This window comes from Hyperolius riggenbachi, chromosome 4 (assembly GCF_040937935.1).
Source record: "Hyperolius riggenbachi isolate aHypRig1 chromosome 4, aHypRig1.pri, whole genome shotgun sequence".
In the NCBI taxonomy this organism is placed as follows: Eukaryota; Metazoa; Chordata; class Amphibia; order Anura; family Hyperoliidae; genus Hyperolius; species Hyperolius riggenbachi.
Genome location: NC_090649.1, coordinates 424249571 through 424269573, shown reverse-complemented (window position 1 = coordinate 424269573; position 20003 = coordinate 424249571). Strand labels below are relative to the sequence as shown.

At 43.0% G+C, this 20003-nt stretch overlaps 1 protein-coding gene across 1 annotated transcript in view; it reads right to left on the bottom strand.

Annotated features, from left to right (window-relative positions):
- LOC137504840 (kinesin-like protein KIF16B) overlaps nt 1-20003 on the bottom strand; it is a 96516-nt gene that overhangs the window by 31258 nt on the left and 45255 nt on the right. The window contains exons 4-8 of the mRNA XM_068233431.1: nt 15841-15957; nt 10700-10797; nt 9426-9535; nt 2983-3125; nt 144-312 (exon numbers count right to left, since the gene is read on the bottom strand). Of these exons, the coding sequence (XP_068089532.1) occupies nt 144-312; nt 2983-3125; nt 9426-9535; nt 10700-10797; nt 15841-15957 (637 nt within the window). The remainder of the gene's footprint in view (nt 1-143; nt 313-2982; nt 3126-9425; nt 9536-10699; nt 10798-15840; nt 15958-20003) is intronic.

The window sequence follows — 20003 nt, the reverse complement described above, 5'->3', positions numbered from 1 at the left end:
AGCATATTTTACTCTCTTAAATGGATCACGGCGAGATTTAATATATGTCACGGCTGCAAAATAGCGGAGGAGACAATAACAGTGAAATGGTAATCATGTGAGACCACGTCAGGAATAAGCAGGAGGAGGGTTGTGCTGCATACCTAAGGCAGAAATGACATTTCCCAGAGTTACTAGAGATTTATTAATGTTTCCTCCTTCTTTGAGCCGCACGCCGGTCGCGCCCGTGGCATCCGCTCGCTCGCTGCCGGCCAGATCCACCAAATGAATCTTGCTGACTGTCTCGCAGGGCATTTCAGCATCAAATTTAGCCTGGCGGAAAACAAGGGATTAAACAAACAAAAAGTATGAGCCGTCAGTAAGGAAAGTCACACAAGTACATGCATTTCAACTCTAGACACAGAGCTAAAAAAACTCTAAAAAGGAAAAAAATAAAATAAAGAATGGTTATGGGACTAGCATCTTGCAGCTAAACATTCTGTCTTAAAGGATACCTGAAGTGACGAGTGACATGATGAGATAGACATGGGTATGTATAGTGCCAAGCACACTAATAACTATGCTGTGTTCCTTTTTTGTTTCTCTGCCTGAAAGAGTTGAATATCAGGTATGTAAGTGGCTGACTCAGTCCTGACTCAGACAGGAAGTGACTACAGTGTGACACACACTGATAAGAAATTCCAACTATAAAACACTTTCCTAGCAGAAAATGGCTTCTGAGAGCAGGAAAGAGATAAAAAAAAGGTCAATAGTTCATAGATTTTAGCTCTGGCATACTTCAAGGAATGTGTCATTGAGCAAAAACAATAAAACAGTTAAAACTTAAAAAGTAGATTTAAACATAAAATAAAACTGTGGAATATCTTAAAAAGTCATTTTTAGGAGAAGGAAGATAGATACAATTGTTTATTTCACTACTTTATTTTCGCTTCGGGTGTCCTTTAAAATCCAAAATGGAGATTGGGTAATGGCATAGTCCCCTAGTCTCCTTTCCTAACAATGAAAAAGATGGAAGGGAGAACCAAGAACTTTAAAAACATTTGTAATTAGTAGGCGTATTGGAATCTGTCTCCTGTATTAATCTGCCTAAAGCTCAACTTTAAAGTAAGCTGCCATATAAATTGAACTGGGGCTTACCGGTAATTAGTAATGAGCAATAAAATACTCTTCCTTTTAGTGTTGGTAGGAAAGGGTTAGAGTCCTGGTCCGATATTTATTGCTGTCTTGCCTCCATTTTCTGTTCCAGTAACAAAGCTTACAGTTTCCAGTCGGTCAGCAGCAGAATCCACTTGCAATAAGCATAGGATACAATAGTTTGTCGATCGATAGTAAATATTGGATGGTGTGTACAGTAGGGATGGTAATGAGATGCAAATAGTTCAAAATTGATGAAGGCTTATGCAAATTTATGCAGCTCGAAAATGGACCAATCAAATTCCCCCTAGGCAGGATTTGATGCCTTTGGTTTGATGGATTTTGTGCATTTTCAAGCTGCTTCACATTTGCAGACAAAATTTGCATAAACCTGAATGAGCTCAGAAGAATTTCCATCTCATTGACCATCGCTAATGTACAGGCCTTTAGTGCTGAAACAAATTTTGTCAGTAGGTTTAAAGAGAATCTGTACTCTAAAATTTTTACAGCAAAAAGCATACCATTCTATTCATTATGTTCTCCTGGGCCCCTCTGTGCTGTTTCTGCCACTCTCTGCTGCAATCCTGGCCGGTAATTGCCAGTTTTAGGCAGTGTTTACAAACAAACTAACCAGCTTGTGATAGGCTCAAATAAGCAGAGTGTGTGAGTCATACAGAGCCTGCAGGGGGCCTGCAGAGGGTGTGTATCGCTTCTATCCAATCACAAGCAGCCCTGCACATTCCACACATTCCAGCCTTAGCCTGACTGTGCAGACAGAAGAAAACAGATTAGATCATATAACAGAGATAACACAGCCACTATGCAATTAGGAAAGGCTGCAGTAAGCCAGAGCACATTAGAACAGGCAAAGGAACTTATAGGATAGAAGAACTAAGGCTGAAAATTTTGTTACAGAGTCTCTTTAAGTCTATTTTAAAACTTGGCAGACATTCTGTCCCTCTTTATTCATTGAAAAATGTATATATGTACAGTAAGTAGGCATTATACCTGTTTAGTTTATGTCGAATGCTTTTCAGTGGAAGTCTACTTTACCAATTTGAAGCAGCCTTTGGTGACAGGATTTCACGTGCCTGTACTTTGCATAGTATCGCTACATCCTGGCACCACTATATTAAAGCACACTTGAAGTAAAAGGAATATGGAGGAAGACATTTATTTCCTTTTAAACAATGCAAATTGCCTGGTCGTCCTGCTGATCATCGGCCTCTCTACCTCCAGCCATAGACTCTGAACAAGCATGCAGATCAGATGTTCTGACTGAAGTCTGGCTAAATTAGCCACGTGCCTGTTTCAGGTGTGATTCAGACACTACTAAGACCAGAAAGATCAGTAGGGCTGCCGGGCAACTGGTATTGTTCAACAGAATCTCACTTTGGGTGCCCTTTAACCCTTTAGCAGCCAATTTATTTAGAGGCTTGCAAGTGCTCAAAGCCTATTTATTTTTTTATTTCCTTGCTACCGATTAGTACTGCTGTAATGTGTATTTATTGCCCCTTGTCACTAGGGGCAGTGTGAGACAATAACAGACGACGTCTGCTTTCAGTTTCTACATCCTCTGCTAGTAGAGAGACATCAAAGCATTCCAAGAATTTACAGCACAACACGTTCAGCTGGCTATAGTCAAAAGCAGTGCACTATCTCAAACGAGATAACTATTGAAGCTACTAATGGGTTAAATAGGCCTGCACCTTTTAAATAGGAGAAAAAGTTGGATGAAGACTCCTCCCTATGGCTACAGCATGGAGTAGTGCAATACGGCTGTGTCCCCTATCCAATGAGACAAACATGCCTGCTTATGAAAAGGAGGCAGTCCTGCATCATGCCTACCTGAGTGAAGTTGATGGTAAAGATGGCATGCGATCGACTGCTCACATCATTCATTCCGGTGGCAGCTGTGGTTCTATTAATGTTCCCGGCATCCATTAACTCCTCCACGTCACTGTAATTCTGAACTAAGTGCTTTGACAAGTCTGCAAATATGACAGGAAAAAAAGAAGAAAAAAAACAGGCTAGTCAGCCTCCACACAGTTCTGTACTGTTTATAGTTTAATCAGAGCCAAACAATTGCCTGAGTGGCATGCTTTCATAATACTTCAGAGAGCTCCACATATTCAAGGACGAGGCGTATTAGCACAAATACAAGTGAAGAGCAACAGAAATAACAGACCTTGCTTAACGTCTCCATAAAGGTTCCAGATTTCAAACGTGGTTAAAATAGAACCGCTAGTTGGTTTAATAAAAGAAAAATACTATAAATGTATCGGTGCTGCACACACATCTTAAAGGACAACCTAATCACTAGCAATTGCCCCCTCCCCCCATCTCCTGGATTTACCCCCACCTCTCTCGCCAGGGTAATAACCGCGTGTCACCAGGCTGCCTATCTGCTGGGGAGGGAGCTGCTGCTGATCGGGCAACAATATCCAGGAGGAAGTACCCGGTCCAAGTGAGAGTTCTTTTACAAAGCGACACCACAAGCGAATAAGCTGGTCTTCACAGGGTCAGCCTGGATATCTGGTGAGCGCTTAAGTGTTTTCACTTTTGTTCAGCACGGGCTGCATGTGGTTGCACTAACACGGAGGCAAATAATATACATTTTGAGGGCTCTCACTGGTGGAGGAAGTGTTCATGACAGTTGCGTCCAAACTGTATTACGCTATGTGTCTTCCGTTCTTCTGAGTTGTATACAGGGGGAAGCCTGTCGGGAAAGCTGATACCTGCATATGAGCGATCTTGCTGATATTCCTGCTATCAGCCCTTGGACATTTGTGAGAGTATAATTGGCAAACTGTGGTATTTATATCCGTGGAACTTTTGGAAGTATTAAACTCTGACTGTGTGACACATCTGAGGAGGCAGTTGGACTACTACTAGCGGGATTACAACCAGCAGCATTGTTCTGGACTTTATGTCAGAGATACAAAGACGTGGATTGTATATGTTTTATCTATTTAGGGGCATTTTCACTGGACAATTGCCACATACAGCTAGTCATACTTGATACAGAGTGAGAGCGCTGTACACATTTACATTCATCTTAAAGGACAACTGAAGTGAGAGGGATGTGGAGGTTGCCATATTTATTTCCTTTTAACCTTCCTGGCGGTATGGACGAGCTCAACTCGTCCATAGCCGCCGAGGCTGATATCTCTGGCCCTGCTGGGCCAATTTCCTCCAAATAAAGTGCACCACACGCAGCTAAAACTTTGCTAGCTGCGTGTGGTCTTCGATTGCCGCCACTCAGCTGCGATCCACGGCCTGCAGTGGCGGAAGAGGGCCCCCCCTCCCCGCCAGAGCCCTGCGCTGCCTGGACCAAGCACTTTCAGGCAGCGCAAAGGGCTGGATCAGAGGCGTCTGACGTCAGGACGTCGGCTGACGTCCATAACGTCATCCCGATCGTCGCCATGGCGACGGTGTAAGCCTAACAAGAAATCCCGCTCTTCGCGGGATGTCTTGTTACTTGTGATCGCCGACAGCGATCAGAAGGGTGCACCATGTGCGCCCTCTAGTGGCCTTTCACGCTGCCAACTTTCAGTTAGCAGCATGGGGGAAAAAATGACGAAAAAAAAACCTACCGCCGCCACCCTGGCAATTTAAACAGAACGCCAGGGTGGTTAAGCAACACCAGTTGCCTGGCTGTCCTGCTGATCCTCTGCCTCTAATACGTTTAGCTATAGACCCTGAACAAGCATGCAGCAGATCAGGTGTTTCTGACAAGATTATCTGCATGCTGGTTTCTGGTGTGATTCAGACACTACTTCAGCCAAATAGATCAGCAAGGCTGCCAGGCACTGGTATTGTTTAAAAGTAAATAAAAATGACAGCCCCCATATCCCTCTTATAAAATTGGTCCAGGTCTCTGGAGGTCCCTTCACAATGGGAGTGGAGATCCTTCGGCCTGTAAAAAGGGGAGAGACCGGGATCCCAATAGTGCAGTAACATCTGGTATTAAACGGTGGGGGATTGTGGGTATTTTATACTCACAAGGATGGGTTGCAGTCCTGCAACCACCATATAGGCATGTGGAAAAGAACCGTTCCCGCTCGGTATCCCGGAACCTTCTGGAACAGGGTGGTCGCTCTCCTCACGTCAACTTTTCCACTGGTATAATGGATATACAAGTGGGAAGTGCTAACACCCCTTTTGGGGGTGTGGGTAACAACTGTTAAAACGGTTTGGGGGAGGCGCCTAAGTTCTTTGCTAGTGGGGCTGAGTTATAATTATTGTACGGTATTACGTCCAAAGAATACTCACGCGGATCTAAGTCTTTATTACCAAGTGGTTGATTGTAGACAATGCGTTTCACGGGTCTCAGCCCGCTTCCTCAGGTCCGTAACAAGTAACCTTAAATAGAAGTCTTGTGGGGAACGGGCGCCTTTTTCCCAAAAAAATCTATCGTACACACAATAGATTTTCCGCTAAAAGTCAGTCATGACCAGAAGTGAGGGGCTCCTGTACACACGATATATTCTCCGCTCAGGGGGTCCTCAAAGAGGAAGTTTAACCCAGGATTGAACTTCAGCCCAATAATTAGGGACGTCCATGTGGATGATATTGTGGTGAGACCCCTCCCACAGTGTGATGTCAGGGCCATGGCTATTTATGTATATGTATGGTTAGTGTTAGGTGTAGGTAGAGAGGAGGTTAGTGTTAGGTGTAGGTTACATTAACATTAGGTGTAGGTAATGCTAGGCGTGTTAATGCTAGGGGGTTAGTGCTAGGGGGTTAGTGCTAGGCGTATGTGGGGGGTTAGTGAGCAAGGCATAGGTGGGGCTTCACAAAGTACTTCCACTGGTGTAATGTCAACAATGCAGAGTACTGCATGAGCGGAAGCTGTGCTCTGTTAACTCACTTGCATGCCAGAGTCCACCGATGCGTCCACCTGTCAGCGCTCAGTTTTCCCCCTGCCATGACTTCCTGCATCACATGCTGAGCTCAGCTCTTCCCCTAGTGCTGGCATCACGAGTGCAGAAAGAGATGCCAGCACTAGAGGAAGTGCTGAGCGGTGACAGGAGGTCAGGTACCACTGGACTCCAGTGTGCAGGTGAGATGCACGGATCCGCTCGTGCAATACTCTGCATTGCTCCAGCTGGGTAAGCGCAGGCACAGCGGACACAAGCAGCCTGCACAGGACTCTAGTGTAACCCCCTGCTATGGTCATCATGGAGCGGCTCACCGCTGCTGCTTTCCCCTAGGTACGCTACTGGATAAGACATGTAGGAAATTATTTATTCAATCAGTCAATCTGATGGGAAACTGCTTCATGTGTACCAGGCATAATAGCCATCTCGACTAGTTTCTAGCTAGTGTACACAGCCTAACATGATATAAAAGTAGTGTGTTAAAGGTCTTGGTTTTCCCTGGAAAGTTATCAGCTCAACTCTGATAGTAAACCTGCATAATGAGTCTAATCTAAAAGCTCCCTACAGCAGGAAACAGTACACTGTATTCCGATACAAGAGAAGCGAGTGGAGCTGAGTCATACAACAGCCTATATTCTGGTGGCTCAGATCATTAAAGAAGCTACAAGTAGTGAACAATTAAACAGAAGATTAAAAAACCCTCTCACTTCTCAGAAATGAAATTTCAACACAAGAAAGTATTAAAAAGCAGCTCCAAGCAGCAATTAAAATCCGTCAATGAGCTGCAAGAGCTTTATGTACACCTGTTACAAAGCTTGGCAATAAAGACAGATAATAAAAAAAATACATAATTAGAAGTTCACTTCACTGAAAACTGTATGTCAATATAATCAGTAAATCCAGGTTTATCAGTTTTGGAAGTAATATGCAAATGTAAAGGGAATCTGTAATTTCGCTAAGAAGCCCCCTTGGCTTTGTACCTGTTTTGTTACATTACAATCTGTAATTTGAATGTTTCTTAATCATATTTTATGTGGTGGATCTGCACAAAATAGTCTAAGTTGGTAAAGTTAAATGAGAAAAATGTATACAAAAACTAATTTTTAACAAAGAATAGACTGAGAACTGGCATGTGCATATGTATTCACCGCCTTTGCGATGAAGCCCCTAAAATATCCTGGTACCTTCAATTACCTTCAAGAGTCACATGATTCGTGAAATGAAGTCCACCTGTGTGCAATCTGTCACATTATCTGTCAGTATAAACATCTTTTCAGAGTGGGCTTCAACACCACTAAGCAAGAGGCACACAGCATGAAGATGAGGAGCACTCCAAATACGGTAAGTCAGGAACAAAGTTGTTGAGAAGTACAAGTCAGGGCTGGGTTAAAAATATTCAAAGTTTTAAATATAATCCAGAGCACCATTTCAATGGAAAGAACATGGTACCACCACAACAAGCCTGCCAAGTGAGGGCCACCCACCAAAACTCAAAGACCAAGCAAGGAGAGCATTCATCAGAGAGGCAGCACAGAGGCCAAAGGTAACCCTGCAGGAGTTGCAGAGTTCCACACCAGAGACTAGAGTATTTGTCTATAGGGCCACAATAAGCCATTCGATAGAACTGGGCTTTATAATGCAAAGGTATTTTGGACTATATTTGCAACTATTACAAAACATATTCATGTGCTCTTGCTATAGAGTTTAACTACTTCCGGACCAGGCTAATTGTAATCCAAGCCCCTGTTTGGGACCCGTTTATCCCTGCCAGGACGTGGATTTCAATTACCATGCAGCTCTCCCCCTGCTGCAGCCCAGAACTCGGTGAGCCTGTCAGGAGCAGATTTCACTGGCTCCTGACTGGTGATCACAGGGTCAGGAGCCAATAAAAACGGCTCCTGGCAGGCTTACAGAGCTCTGCTGACATACCAGCAGTAGAGCAAGTGGGCTTCAGCGATGGGAGAGTGGCGCAGATGGCTAGAGAGACATAGGTCCGTGCGGCATGACATCGGTAAACTCCTTTTTTTCACCCAGCCGATAGAGGATCAAGAATGGGTGAACACCTGTTCCATATTACGCATTGATAGGATTTATTCATAAGATTTATATAGTGTTTTCAACTTTGTTGTCTGTTAATGTTAAACAGGCTTGACCATTCTTCTGTCACACTTATGTCCACTCTCCAGGAATGCCAGTGTCGTACTTCCTGTCCAGCAAGGGGCAGCACTATGCATATGATCCTGTCAGAGTTTCTGCCACAGGGTCTAAGGTTTGTTATTTTGTGCATAGTGGTGCGATGCGGCAGGGGAGGCAAAACGCAAACACACACTTCAAGTGCAAAACCGGCTTTAAAGGGAACCTAAACTGCGAAAGATATGGATTTTTCCTTTTAAAATAATACCAGTTGCCTGACTCTCCTGCTGATCATGTGTCTCTAATACTTTTAGCCACAGCCCCTCAACAAGCATGCAGATCAGGTGCTCTGACGGAAGTCAGACTGGATTAGCTGCATGCTTGTTTCAGGTGTGTGATTCAGCCACTACTGCAGCCAAAGAGATCAGCAGGACTGCCAGGCAACTGGTACTGTATTGTTTAAAAGGAAACATTCATATCCCTCTCAGTTTAGGTTCCCTTTAAAGGACAACTGAAGTGAGAGGTATATGGAAGCTGCCATATTTATATCCCTTTAAGAAATACCAGTTGCGTTGCCTGGCTGTCCTGCTGTTCCTCTGCCTCTAATATTTTAGCCATGGATCCTGAACAAGCATGTGCAGAGCATGTGTTTCTGATATTGGGCTCTATTCACATAGTAACCATGCGGAATCCGTGCGGAAAAAGTGGCATAAAAAAAACTTGTACAAAAAATATACATCACAGCGCTCCAGACTACATTTAAGTCAATAGGAAGCGAAATATATCACCCAGTACCAGTGGGTGATTAAAAAAAATCAATAGTTAAGTCAGAAATAATGCGACCCTTTTTGTGTGTGAATTTTGATTTGTTTTGCGGGAATTAATGACTTTTGCGGGCTTTTACCGCACTTTTTGTGCATGCGGGTAAATAATGCGTACAATTTTACGCATGCGGAAAATGATCATGCATAAAATTTTGTGAATGTCAAGATGGCCCTAATTCAGTCGGGAATTTACTGCAAGTGCATTTCCGCATGTGGAAAATGATTGTGAATAGAGCCCATTATTGTAAAATCTGACAAGATTAACTGTATGTTTGTTTCTGGTTTGATTCACACACTACTGCAGCCAAATAGATCAGCAGGGCTCCCAGGCAACCGGTATTGTTAAGAGGAAATATACAGTATATGGCAGCCTCCATATCCCTCTCACTTATTTGCCCTTTTACAAAACTGAGCAAGTCAAATTTGCACAATTTCATGTATAATTAGCTACCTTCAACATAAGGACCTTCTTTGGGATGTTCTCGAACCCGTAAATTAAATGTTTTCGATGACTTTCTTCTCAGCAGATCTCTCACCCTCTCGTTGTAAATTTCTAGGTAGCTGAAAGGGAAGAAGATACTCAATAGAACTTCACAGTGGAGAGAGGTCCAAACATCAAGCAGAGTACAGAGAAGGAAACCCAAAAATGAGGCCCACAAAGGCTATCAAACCCCCAAGGTTTGCCTTATTTTTCCACATTGTCATTTGCTTAAAGCTGCACTCTGCTTTCACACATCAGAGTAAAAAATTATGTAGCACATTTGCTCTAACGGTCAGGTATTTCTTTTAAAGCTTATTGCAAAAAAGCCATCATGGTCCAGCTATCCCTTACATCAAACGCTGGACATCTTGTTTTCACAGCATAATAGTAACTCAGTAGCTACACAATAGTAGCTCATCAGCCGTATCTTGTAACACAAGTACCGTATTTTTCTGACTGTAAGACAATTTTTCTCACTCCCAAAAGTGGGGAGAAAAAGTCACTGCGTCTTATAGTCTGAATAATACAATCCAGACTTGCAGAGTGCAGCGGGGACACACACCTAACCCATGAAGTCCGAGGAGATCAGAGACCACTCCTCTTCCTCACTGTTTCTTTAGTGCCGGATTGCAATCATTACACCTGACCGGCACAGGGGGAACAGTCAGGAAGAGAAGAGACCTCTGATCACCATGGGCTCCATGGATTAGGTGAGAGCTGGCTGATACTATCCAGGTGGGAGGGGGGAGAAGCAGTGGGGGACACGGGGAGATGGAGGATAAGGAGTGGGGGGATGAAGGTGGACACAGGGGGGATGAAGGTGGACACGGGGGGGGGGGGGGGGACAAAGTGGGACAAAGGAGGACACAGTGGTACATAAAGGGTAAGGAAGGAAAACACAAGGGGACAATAGAGGACAACTGATTACACAAAGGGGTATAGAGGAAGACACAATGGAGACAGAGGAAGACACAAGAGGGATAGAGGCAGAAACATGGGGGACAGAGGATGACCGATATAGGAGACAGAAGAGGACACATGGGGGACAGAAGAAGTACAAGGGGGACATAATGATTGAAGGAGAAAAGATCTACAAGACGCTCCTGCACCATAGATGCACCAGGTTTAGTATTTTTTTCCCCGTTTTTTGTCCTCTAAACCTAGGTGTGTCTTGTGGTCATGTGCGTATTACAGTCTGAAAAATACGGTATATCAGAAGAAACCATAAATTACAGTAGACTAACCTGACTTCTGTACGAAATGAGGCATCACCCCTCCTCGTAGCTTCAGCAATCCTACTGAACAGTCCTTCACAAATGCGAGGTATCAGCCCAGAGTCACCCTGCAGTACAAGCAAAACGCACAGGAATTAAGAAAGAACTCTAAAATAAATATGAGGTTAAAAAAACACAACCTAACAATTATCATATCATTCAGGGCACTCCGCAGCCGAAGATTATTACAGTTTACAGAGTGTTAAGAAACACTGGAAATAAAGTCTAAATGAGGATGGTGACTAAGCATAAAAGACTTAAAGGGATACTTAAGTCAAAAATAAAAAATGATTTTTACTCACCTGGGGCATCCCTCAGCCCCCTGAAGCTGTATGGTGCCCTCGCAGCCTGGCTCCGATCCTCCTGTCCCCGCCGGCGGCTACTTCCGGGTTTGGCGATAGCCGCCGACAGGCTGGGAACGCGAGTGATTCTCCGTGTTCCCAGCCGCTATATCACCCTCTATGCTGCTATAGCATATCACATATACGCTATAGCAGCATAGAGAATTATATAGCGGCTGGAAACACGGAGAATCACTCGCGTTCCCAGCCTGTCGGCGGCTGTCGCCAAACCCGGAAGTAGCCGCCCGTGGGGGACAGGAGGATCGGAGCCAGGCTGCGAGGGCACCATACAGCTTCAGGGGGCTGAGGGATGCCCCAGGTGAGTAAAAATCATTTTTTTATTTTTGACTTAAGTATCCCTTTAACAGCTACAAATCAAAACAAACTTTCTGTCAAATATTTTTTAAAGGTGGAAATTAAAAACTTTCTGATACGTGTGTGCGTGTGTGCGTGCGTGCGTGTGCGTGTGTGATTTGCGCTCACTTGTTCCAACAAGCATACACTCTACATTAGGTCACTTCCACTTTGTCCTAAAACCAAGTTGCACTCCTGCTAGATATCCTAAAACACTGCCTCTAGGTATTTATTATTTATTTATTGTATTTATAAAGTGCCTACATATTACACAGCGCTGGACATTAGTTTAGGTTACAGACAATATTTAGGGGTGACATACAGCAATATGACAATACAGGAATACAAGAAAACCAGATCACACAGCACAGTATGAGTAAAAGGTAATGCTTAGTCAGTCACTGGGAGGGGAGCATGGAGATAGGCAAGTTAGGTTCACTCAGATGCATAGCATGGGTTCACAGTAATGGAGGTGCATGATCAGGTAGGACACAAAAGGAGGAGGACCCTGCCCAAAGGCTTACAATCTAGAGGAGGTATGTTTATTGTATACTACCCCACCTCTTGTTTCCTCCCTATTCATTTAGGGTAAGCTCGAAAGGACAGGGCTCTTTCACCTTTTGTGTCTTGGATTTGATTCATTGTGTTATTTTTGTCACGGTCATTACCAATTGTATTTTTGTATCGATTCTGTATTTTGTCATCAATTTTGTATATTGGTGTATACCATTTGTCTGTATAATTATGTACCCCTTGTTCATTTCTTACTTTGTACAAAACCACAGAATATGTTGGCGCTTTATAAATTAATAATAATAATAATAACAACAATACTATATCTCAGGTTTTTAGCATATAAGATGCTCCAGACTAGGTTTAGAGGGCAAAACCCAGGAAGAAAAATTGTACCTCATGCGTCCCCATGTGCCCTCCATATGTTCCCTTCTGTCCCATTCTGTCCTCCGCTGCTACCCGATTAGATGTAAGCAGCGGCAGCAAGGCTCACCTCATTCATTGGCTCCAGTGGTGATCAGAAGCCTCTCCTCTCCCTCAGTGCTCCCCAAGTACCGGCTTCTTCTGATGACACGATCAGCAAAAGCCGGCACTAGGGGAGCAGTGAGGGAAAGGAGAGGTCTCTGATCGCCCTGGAGCAGATGGATGAGGTGAGCCATGCTGCTTCTAACTATACACGGGGAGCGGAGGGGTACATGGTGGGAGCGGAAAAGACATGGGGTACAATATCAGCAGCCTGCAACATTGCGGCGGTTCGTATGGGCGGGGATTCCCAAGTTGCGGGCTCCCTGTATTTGGCATATAAGACACAATGACTTTTTCTCTCCATTTTGGTAGAAGAAAAAGTGTGTCTTATATGCCAAAAAATATGGTATATAATGTATACACACGCAGAATTAAAACCAGATTTTCACTCAACTAAAGCACTTATTGATCACTAATATAAATTATGCGCTTCCAATAGTCGTTACATTTACAAAGACGTTTCCTAGTTAACAACCTATATATGGGCACTGATAGAAATCTATCCATCATCCTAGACTGCTTTCAAATGACAACTAAATAGATTACTTCATCACCAATAAGCCTCTGTAGACCTTAAAAAAAAAAGAAAAAAAAAAAAAAAAGATATGGAATATTTTCTGCATACAAAGTATTTTTTCTTCCACTGACCTGCCCATTAGCACTAGATTGTCAGGCAGACAGAGTTATGCTTTAAGAGAGAAAAGTAGTAACGCTTCATTGGAATGGATTTCTTATTGTTTTACATAAGTACTCAGCCGGGAGAGCAATTATTCCGCAGCAGTTTAATACAATTCTCAGTGCCATTTCTGGCAAATGTGCATTGTACTACATAGAAGCCCATATGCTCATTACCCCCAGCCAACGCTTGACTGAGAAAGCGGAAGGCAGAATGTGGAAGCCTATGGGATAAGCGGAGGCTTCCTGGAAGGATGGTGGCGTTTTATTACAGCCCTCTGCTGGGTACATTTACCATGCAAGCGAAGCTGCACCAAGCCGTTAAATTACAGTAACCGTTAATGATCCAAAAGTTACGGCGGGGAACTTTCTATATTAATAGAGTGACTACAGAGGAAGCCGCATGGCAGACTGCGCCCTATATAGAAACAGATTTAAATGATTATTTTCATTAATTGGCTTGAATAAGGATGATTAGGAAATACAGTAAACGCTGAAATCGCTGATAGTAAGGCAATAGCATTACAGCAAACCAGTGGCAACATAAAGCTAATTCAATTTACATTTATACGGTCAATCCAAAGGCATGAAAAGTTGGAAAGTACTGGCAACTTTGGCAATTCTGGAAAGTCAAATTTTCTTCAAGAACACAAAAAGGAGAAGAAGCACCCAAGGGTATGTAAAACTAGGTTAAAAACACTAATATTGAAAAAGGGGAAGTGGCTTACCTCAATAATGACAGTCACATACGTCAATAATATTCACTAAGTGCATGCAATGCTTTTCGTGGGTCTAAGCCCACTTCCTCAGGCCAAGTACAGTGCCAAAAGGTTAATGAGTCGGTTAATGAGTCGGAGTATTGAGGTGTTATGCTTGATAAATATTGACATATATGACTGTCGTTATTGAGGTAAGCCACCTTCCCTTTTTTGGTTTTAGTTGTTTTTAACCTAGTTTTATATATCCTCAGGCGCCTCTTCTCCCTTGTGTGTTGAAAATAACTCTCCAACCTATGAGGTTTGGAGTGGTAGTGTCTTAGACCTACATGGTTCACATCATTATGTAGGCTGCAGAGTGTTTTTTTCCTTAAGAGTGCAACCGCATTCAGTCCAGGTTCGACACCCCGAGTGGAGTTGGGTAAAGATCTGGGCCCCTCATGCAATCTACATTTGTGAGTAGTATTCTATTACACTTACAATTACATCCCTTTGAAGCCACATATTGCGCTATTTGGCTTTTGTTGTCTCCGTTATTTTTTAAGGTACCAAGACACCCCACACTCCTACTCTTCAAGGACAACCATATCAAGACATTCATGTGTACCTTTTTATCCAGAGTAAAATGCTCTATTAAGTACTTTTTTTCTGTGTACCTGCCACTTACACTAAATCTTATTAATTTGACAGCTGTGAAATTCTTACGATCAGGTTTGGAACAGAAGACGGCCATCAGAGGACAGCTGTGACAAAAATAATTAATTGGGCAGGTTTGAAAGCCATATTCAAATTCACTGTAGTCCTGCTTTAACAGATTAGCGCTATTGTATGGCTATAGTATATAGCGCTATAGCAGCGCTCTAGTATTGCTATATAGTGCTAACCACTGTGGCAGGATGGTGGTGCAGTGGTTAGCGCTCTCGCCTTGCAGCGCTGGGACCCCAGTTTGAATCTCAGCCAGGGCACTATCTGCACAGAGGTTGTATGTTCTACCCCGTGTCTGTGTGGGTTTCCTCCAGGCACTTTGGTTTCCTCCCACATCCCAAAAACATACAGAGAAGTTAATTGGCTTCCCCCTTAAATTGGCCCTGGACTACGATACGTACACTACACAATACATACATAGACATAAGACTATGGCAGGGAGTAGATTGTGAGCCCCTCTGAGTAACAGATAAGCGACGAGACAATATACTCAATATACTCTGCACATCGCTGCAGACTATGTCGGCACTTTATAAATACTAAATAATAACAGTATGAAATTCATTTCAGACCATTTCAGTAATATAATACTCATACAAAAAAAATCTATATGCTCACTATATACACTTAAGAGACTTTGAGGAAATAATACAGAGCTCAATGCCAAGATATTTTGTTTCTAAAATTAGTTTATATGTAGACCTTCATGGAATTTCTTTGGCTCCATCCTAGCCATCAATGCAATGTAGTCCAATCCCAGACAAAGAAAAGGGAGGTGGTTGATTGACACAGAGGCTAGCCCAGGCATGGGCAAACTTGCCCCTCCAGCTGTTGAGGAACTACAAGTCCCACAATGCATTGCAGGAGTCTGACAGCCACAGTCATGACTCAAAGGCAAATGCATTGTAGGATTTGTAGTTCCTTAACAGCTGGAGGGCCAAGTTTGCCCATTCCTGGGCTAGCCATTAGTGCGTAAGAGCCCTTTTCCACTGAGATTTTCCACAAGCATACTTTGTTTTTTACCCAAATGCAATCCTCAGGCCTGCAGGATTCTAGCGACCATCACGTTTCATTCTCGGCAGCGCAATTGCGGCAAGTGGAAAAAGCAGCTTGGGTGATCACAAACGCAGCGTGATTATGCTTGCGATCGCGCATGCTAGTGCAAAAGGGCCTGGGGGAGGGGGAGGTTTTTCATTCAGGTAACAAGCTTCCTGAACATCTGGATAAAAATAAAAGAATAAATAAAACATGCAGCAAATAAAGATAATTAAAACCATCATACCGGGTTTCCCATCATAGTATAAGATTTCCCAGACCCAGTCTGTCCATAGGCAAAGACGCATGCGTTATAACCTTCAAATGCCGACTTTAGAACCTCTGTGCCAAGATCCCTGAACACCTAGAAAGGAAAAAAAAAAAAAAAAAAAAGATTGTAATAATAGTGATTCTGTATGCAGCATCATAGTCAAGTTAAAGAGAACCAGAGACGAAGCACCCTCATGTATTTTATTACATTTATCAGTGGGAACATGACAGTAAACACCTACCCTGCTTTTAGTTTTATTCTTCTCAGTCTAATCTATCTGTTATCAACTGTGATAAGAATCCACCGACTATTCAGTCGAGGTTTGACCTGGAATCATTATAGCTGAGTCACTCTTCTGTGAAGTCTTTTCAAGCCCAAGCCTTCCCCCTCCTGGCTCAAATTTCATGCTTTACATACTGAGAGCTGTGATGATATGGGAGGGGCTGATGCTGCAGGAAAAATCTCGGTCTAACAGACAAGTGTGGCTGTGTGATCTGTGTGCTCTGTGTGTGCAGCCTGTCATTATTATCTACTGTATACATTTTTATTACTATGAGAGACACTTCCTACAGGCAGCCACAAAGCATACCAGAATAATAAAGTTGAAAGCACACAGATGAAAGCCTACAGCAGCCCTTCTTGTCTATAGTCTCATATAGCCTATACAGCACATCCAGAACAACTCATATAACCTGGAAGCACAATGAATATGAGCCGGCGGCCATATTGGATATTTCCTGGAGGAATAATGGATAAAAAGCACTCAAGTGGCGAAATTATCGGGTAGAGCATTTATTCTTTACAAGCTATCAACTGATATGTTTATTTTGTGTGAATCGTTCATCTCTGGTTCCCTTTAAACATCAAAATATGATTTTGAGTAGTAATTACAAATGTTATCAAAAGCCAGTAAATGTTTTGTTTTAATGTTCTTCTCTAGACAAACTTGTTTGTTTGTTATTTGTTTTTTAAACAAAAGTCCCTGTTATCTGGAATACAGCCAACCGGAAGTCTCCACTAACCGGCATGCCTAAAGGATAACAGAGAGTTTTAAAAGCCTTTAAAATACTTACCGAGCCTTCCTGCATCATCTAGTGGCTTCCGTTATCCGTGTACGCAAGTTGGCGTGTCACGTGACCCAATCCGGGTCAGGTGACACTCTGGCCTCCATGCATGGAGGAAGCCGGAAAGCCGCTAGATGTCTGCCAGGTGCAAAAGGAAGGCTGCTAGACATCACTAGAGGCTCGGGAGGTATTCAGAGCATAAGGAAGGGGATGATGTGTACCGCTGCAAAACTACTCCCACCCGCTGGGTACACATCGCTGGACGCAAGTGTTTAGAGGTCTCCCATTAACCCTACAGGAGCTTGTTTACAGCGGCAGACAGATGTTTGCCCTCAGGCAAATTGTGCCTTCACAAAGGGGTCCTACGTTGCTCTGAAACGTTGGCTATATGTTTTATATGAAACTAATAAAGATTCATCTTGGATGTGCCAGCTCTTTTTTGATTGACCATTTAAATCCATGCCATGAACTGATGAGGATCAACCAACCTGAAACAGTCTGTAAGCATGTTGGATTAGTTTGGCTCTGTAATATTAACAAGGTGACAAATTTATTGCATTCCAGCAGTTCTAGAGGTGTGATTAGCTATCAGGGACACCAAAGAGATGATTTGCATATTCAGCAGAGATGCATCGTGGGAGATATATGCTCACTCCAACCTTAATAATTGCAAATACCTTTTGTTTTAAGAAGGCAAGGTTCTGTTTTGCATAGCATTATAGTAAGGAGGATTCTTAATCTCTTTGAGGCCTCGTTCACATAAAAAAACCCAAATGTTTTGGTGCGCTTTTTTAGTGCCTCCCGGCACTCTACTGTGCACTGCGTTTTTTGTTAAAAGCGCTTTTCTAAGCGCGTTTTTTTTTTCATTTACTCCCTGACGCAAGTCAGGAAGAGAACTCTTTGACCCGGAAAATAATAAATACAATGTATTTATTCTTAAAAATGTGAACGCAATCGCTACACAAATCGATTTTGTGAGAGTTTTGCGTTTTTTCCTATACCTTCCATTATAGCAAAAACACCCAAAAATGGTACAGGGACCGCTTTGCGCACTCTGATATGAACCTTCTCGTAGAGATTCATTGCACAAGCATTTTGTGGCCAATTTTGAAAATCGCCTGTGCTTGAAAAAAGGGCAAAAACACGCTTAGTGTGAACGAGCCCTTAGTCCCCCTTACACACTCCTGGTTCACCATGAGCTTGGTGGGAAATCTAAATCTTCAGTGGAGATGGTATGTCTTCTGGAAGAGGTGGTCAGTGGCTAAATTTCAATCACCATCTCTCTGGAACTGTCACACAAACTCCTTCCTGTAGAGTCAAGAGTGGATAGAGTTTAGGACAGCGGGGTGGCGGGGGGGGGGGGGGGGCTTGGTCCAGGCTGTAAATGCAGTGATGAGGAGCAACAATTCCGAAACAGCTGGACACGTTAGATTAGTGTGGCTCTGTAAAATAACTATACTACAGGCACACTGTAAACCAGTGGTTATTGATCTGTGTCTGGATGTTGGAGTAAAGGGATGAATTGCATATTCAAAAGTGATCTATCATGGGAACTCTTTCTTGCTCATATAATTGTAAATACCTTCCGTTATAAGAAGGTACATTTATATTAAGCATAGCTTTCTTAAGGGGGAACTCCAGTGAAAATAATGTAATAAAAAGTACTTAATTTTTACAATAATTATGTACAGGGAGTGCAGAATTATTAGGCAAATGAGTATTTTGACCACATCATCCTCTTTATGCATGTTGTCTTACTCCAAGCTGTATAGGCTCGAAAGCCTACTACCAATTAAGCATATTAGATGATGTGCATCTCTGTAATGAGAAGGGGTGTGGTCTAATGACATCAACACCCTATATCAAGTGTGCATAATTATTAGGCAACTTCCTTTCCTTTGGCAAAATGGGTCAAAAGAAGGACTTGACAGGCTCAGAAAAGTCAAAAATAGTGAGATATCTTGCAGAGGGATGCAGCACTCTTAAAATTGCAAAGCTTCTGAAGCGTGATCATCGAACAATCAAGAGTTTCATTCAAAATAGTCAACAGGGTCGCAAGAAGCGTGTGGAAAAATTAAGGCGCAAAATAACTGCCCATGAACTGAGAAAAGTCAAGCGTGCAGCTGCCAAGATGCCACTTGCCACCAGTTTGGCCATATTTCAGAGCTGCAACATCACTGGAGTGCCCAAAAGCACAAGGTGTGCAATACTCAGAGACATGGCCAAGGTAAGAAAGGCTGAAAGATGACCCCCACTGAACAAGACACACAAGCTGAAACGTCAAGACTGGGCCAAGAAGTATCTCAAGACTGATTTTTCTAAGGTTTTATGGACTGATGAAATGAGAGTGAGTCTTGATGGGCCAGATGGATGGGCCCGTGGCTGGATTGGTAAAGGGCAGAGAGCTCCAGTCCGACTCAGACGCCAGCAAGGTGGAGGTGGAGTACTGGTTTGGGCTGGTATCATCAAAGATGAGCTTGTGGGGCCTTTTCGGGTTGAGGATGGAGTCAAGCTCAACTCCCAGTCCTATTGCCAGTTTCTGGAAGACACCTTCTTCAAGCAGTGGTACAGGAAGAAGTCTGCATCCTTCAAGAAAAATATGATTTTCATGCAGGACAATGCTCCATTACACGCATCCAAGTACTCCACAGCGTGGCTGGCAAGAAAGGGTATAAAAGAAGAAAAACTAATGACATGGCCTCCTTGTTCACCAGATCTGAACCCCATTGAGAACCTGTCGTCCATCATAAAATGTGAGATTTACAAGGAGGGAAAACAGTACACCTCTCTGAACAGTGTCTGGGAGGCTGTGGTTGCTGCTGCACGCAATGTTGATGGTGAACAGATCAAAACACTGACAGAATCCATGGATGGCAGACTTTTGAGTGTCCTTGCAAAGAAAGGTGGATATATTGGTCACTGATTTGTTTTTGTTTTGTTTTTGAATGTCAGAAATGTATATTTGTGAATATTGAGATGTTATATTGGTTTCACTGGGAAAAATAAATAATTGAAATGGGTATATATTTGTTTTTTGTTAAGTTGCCTAATAATTATGCACAGTAATAGTCACCT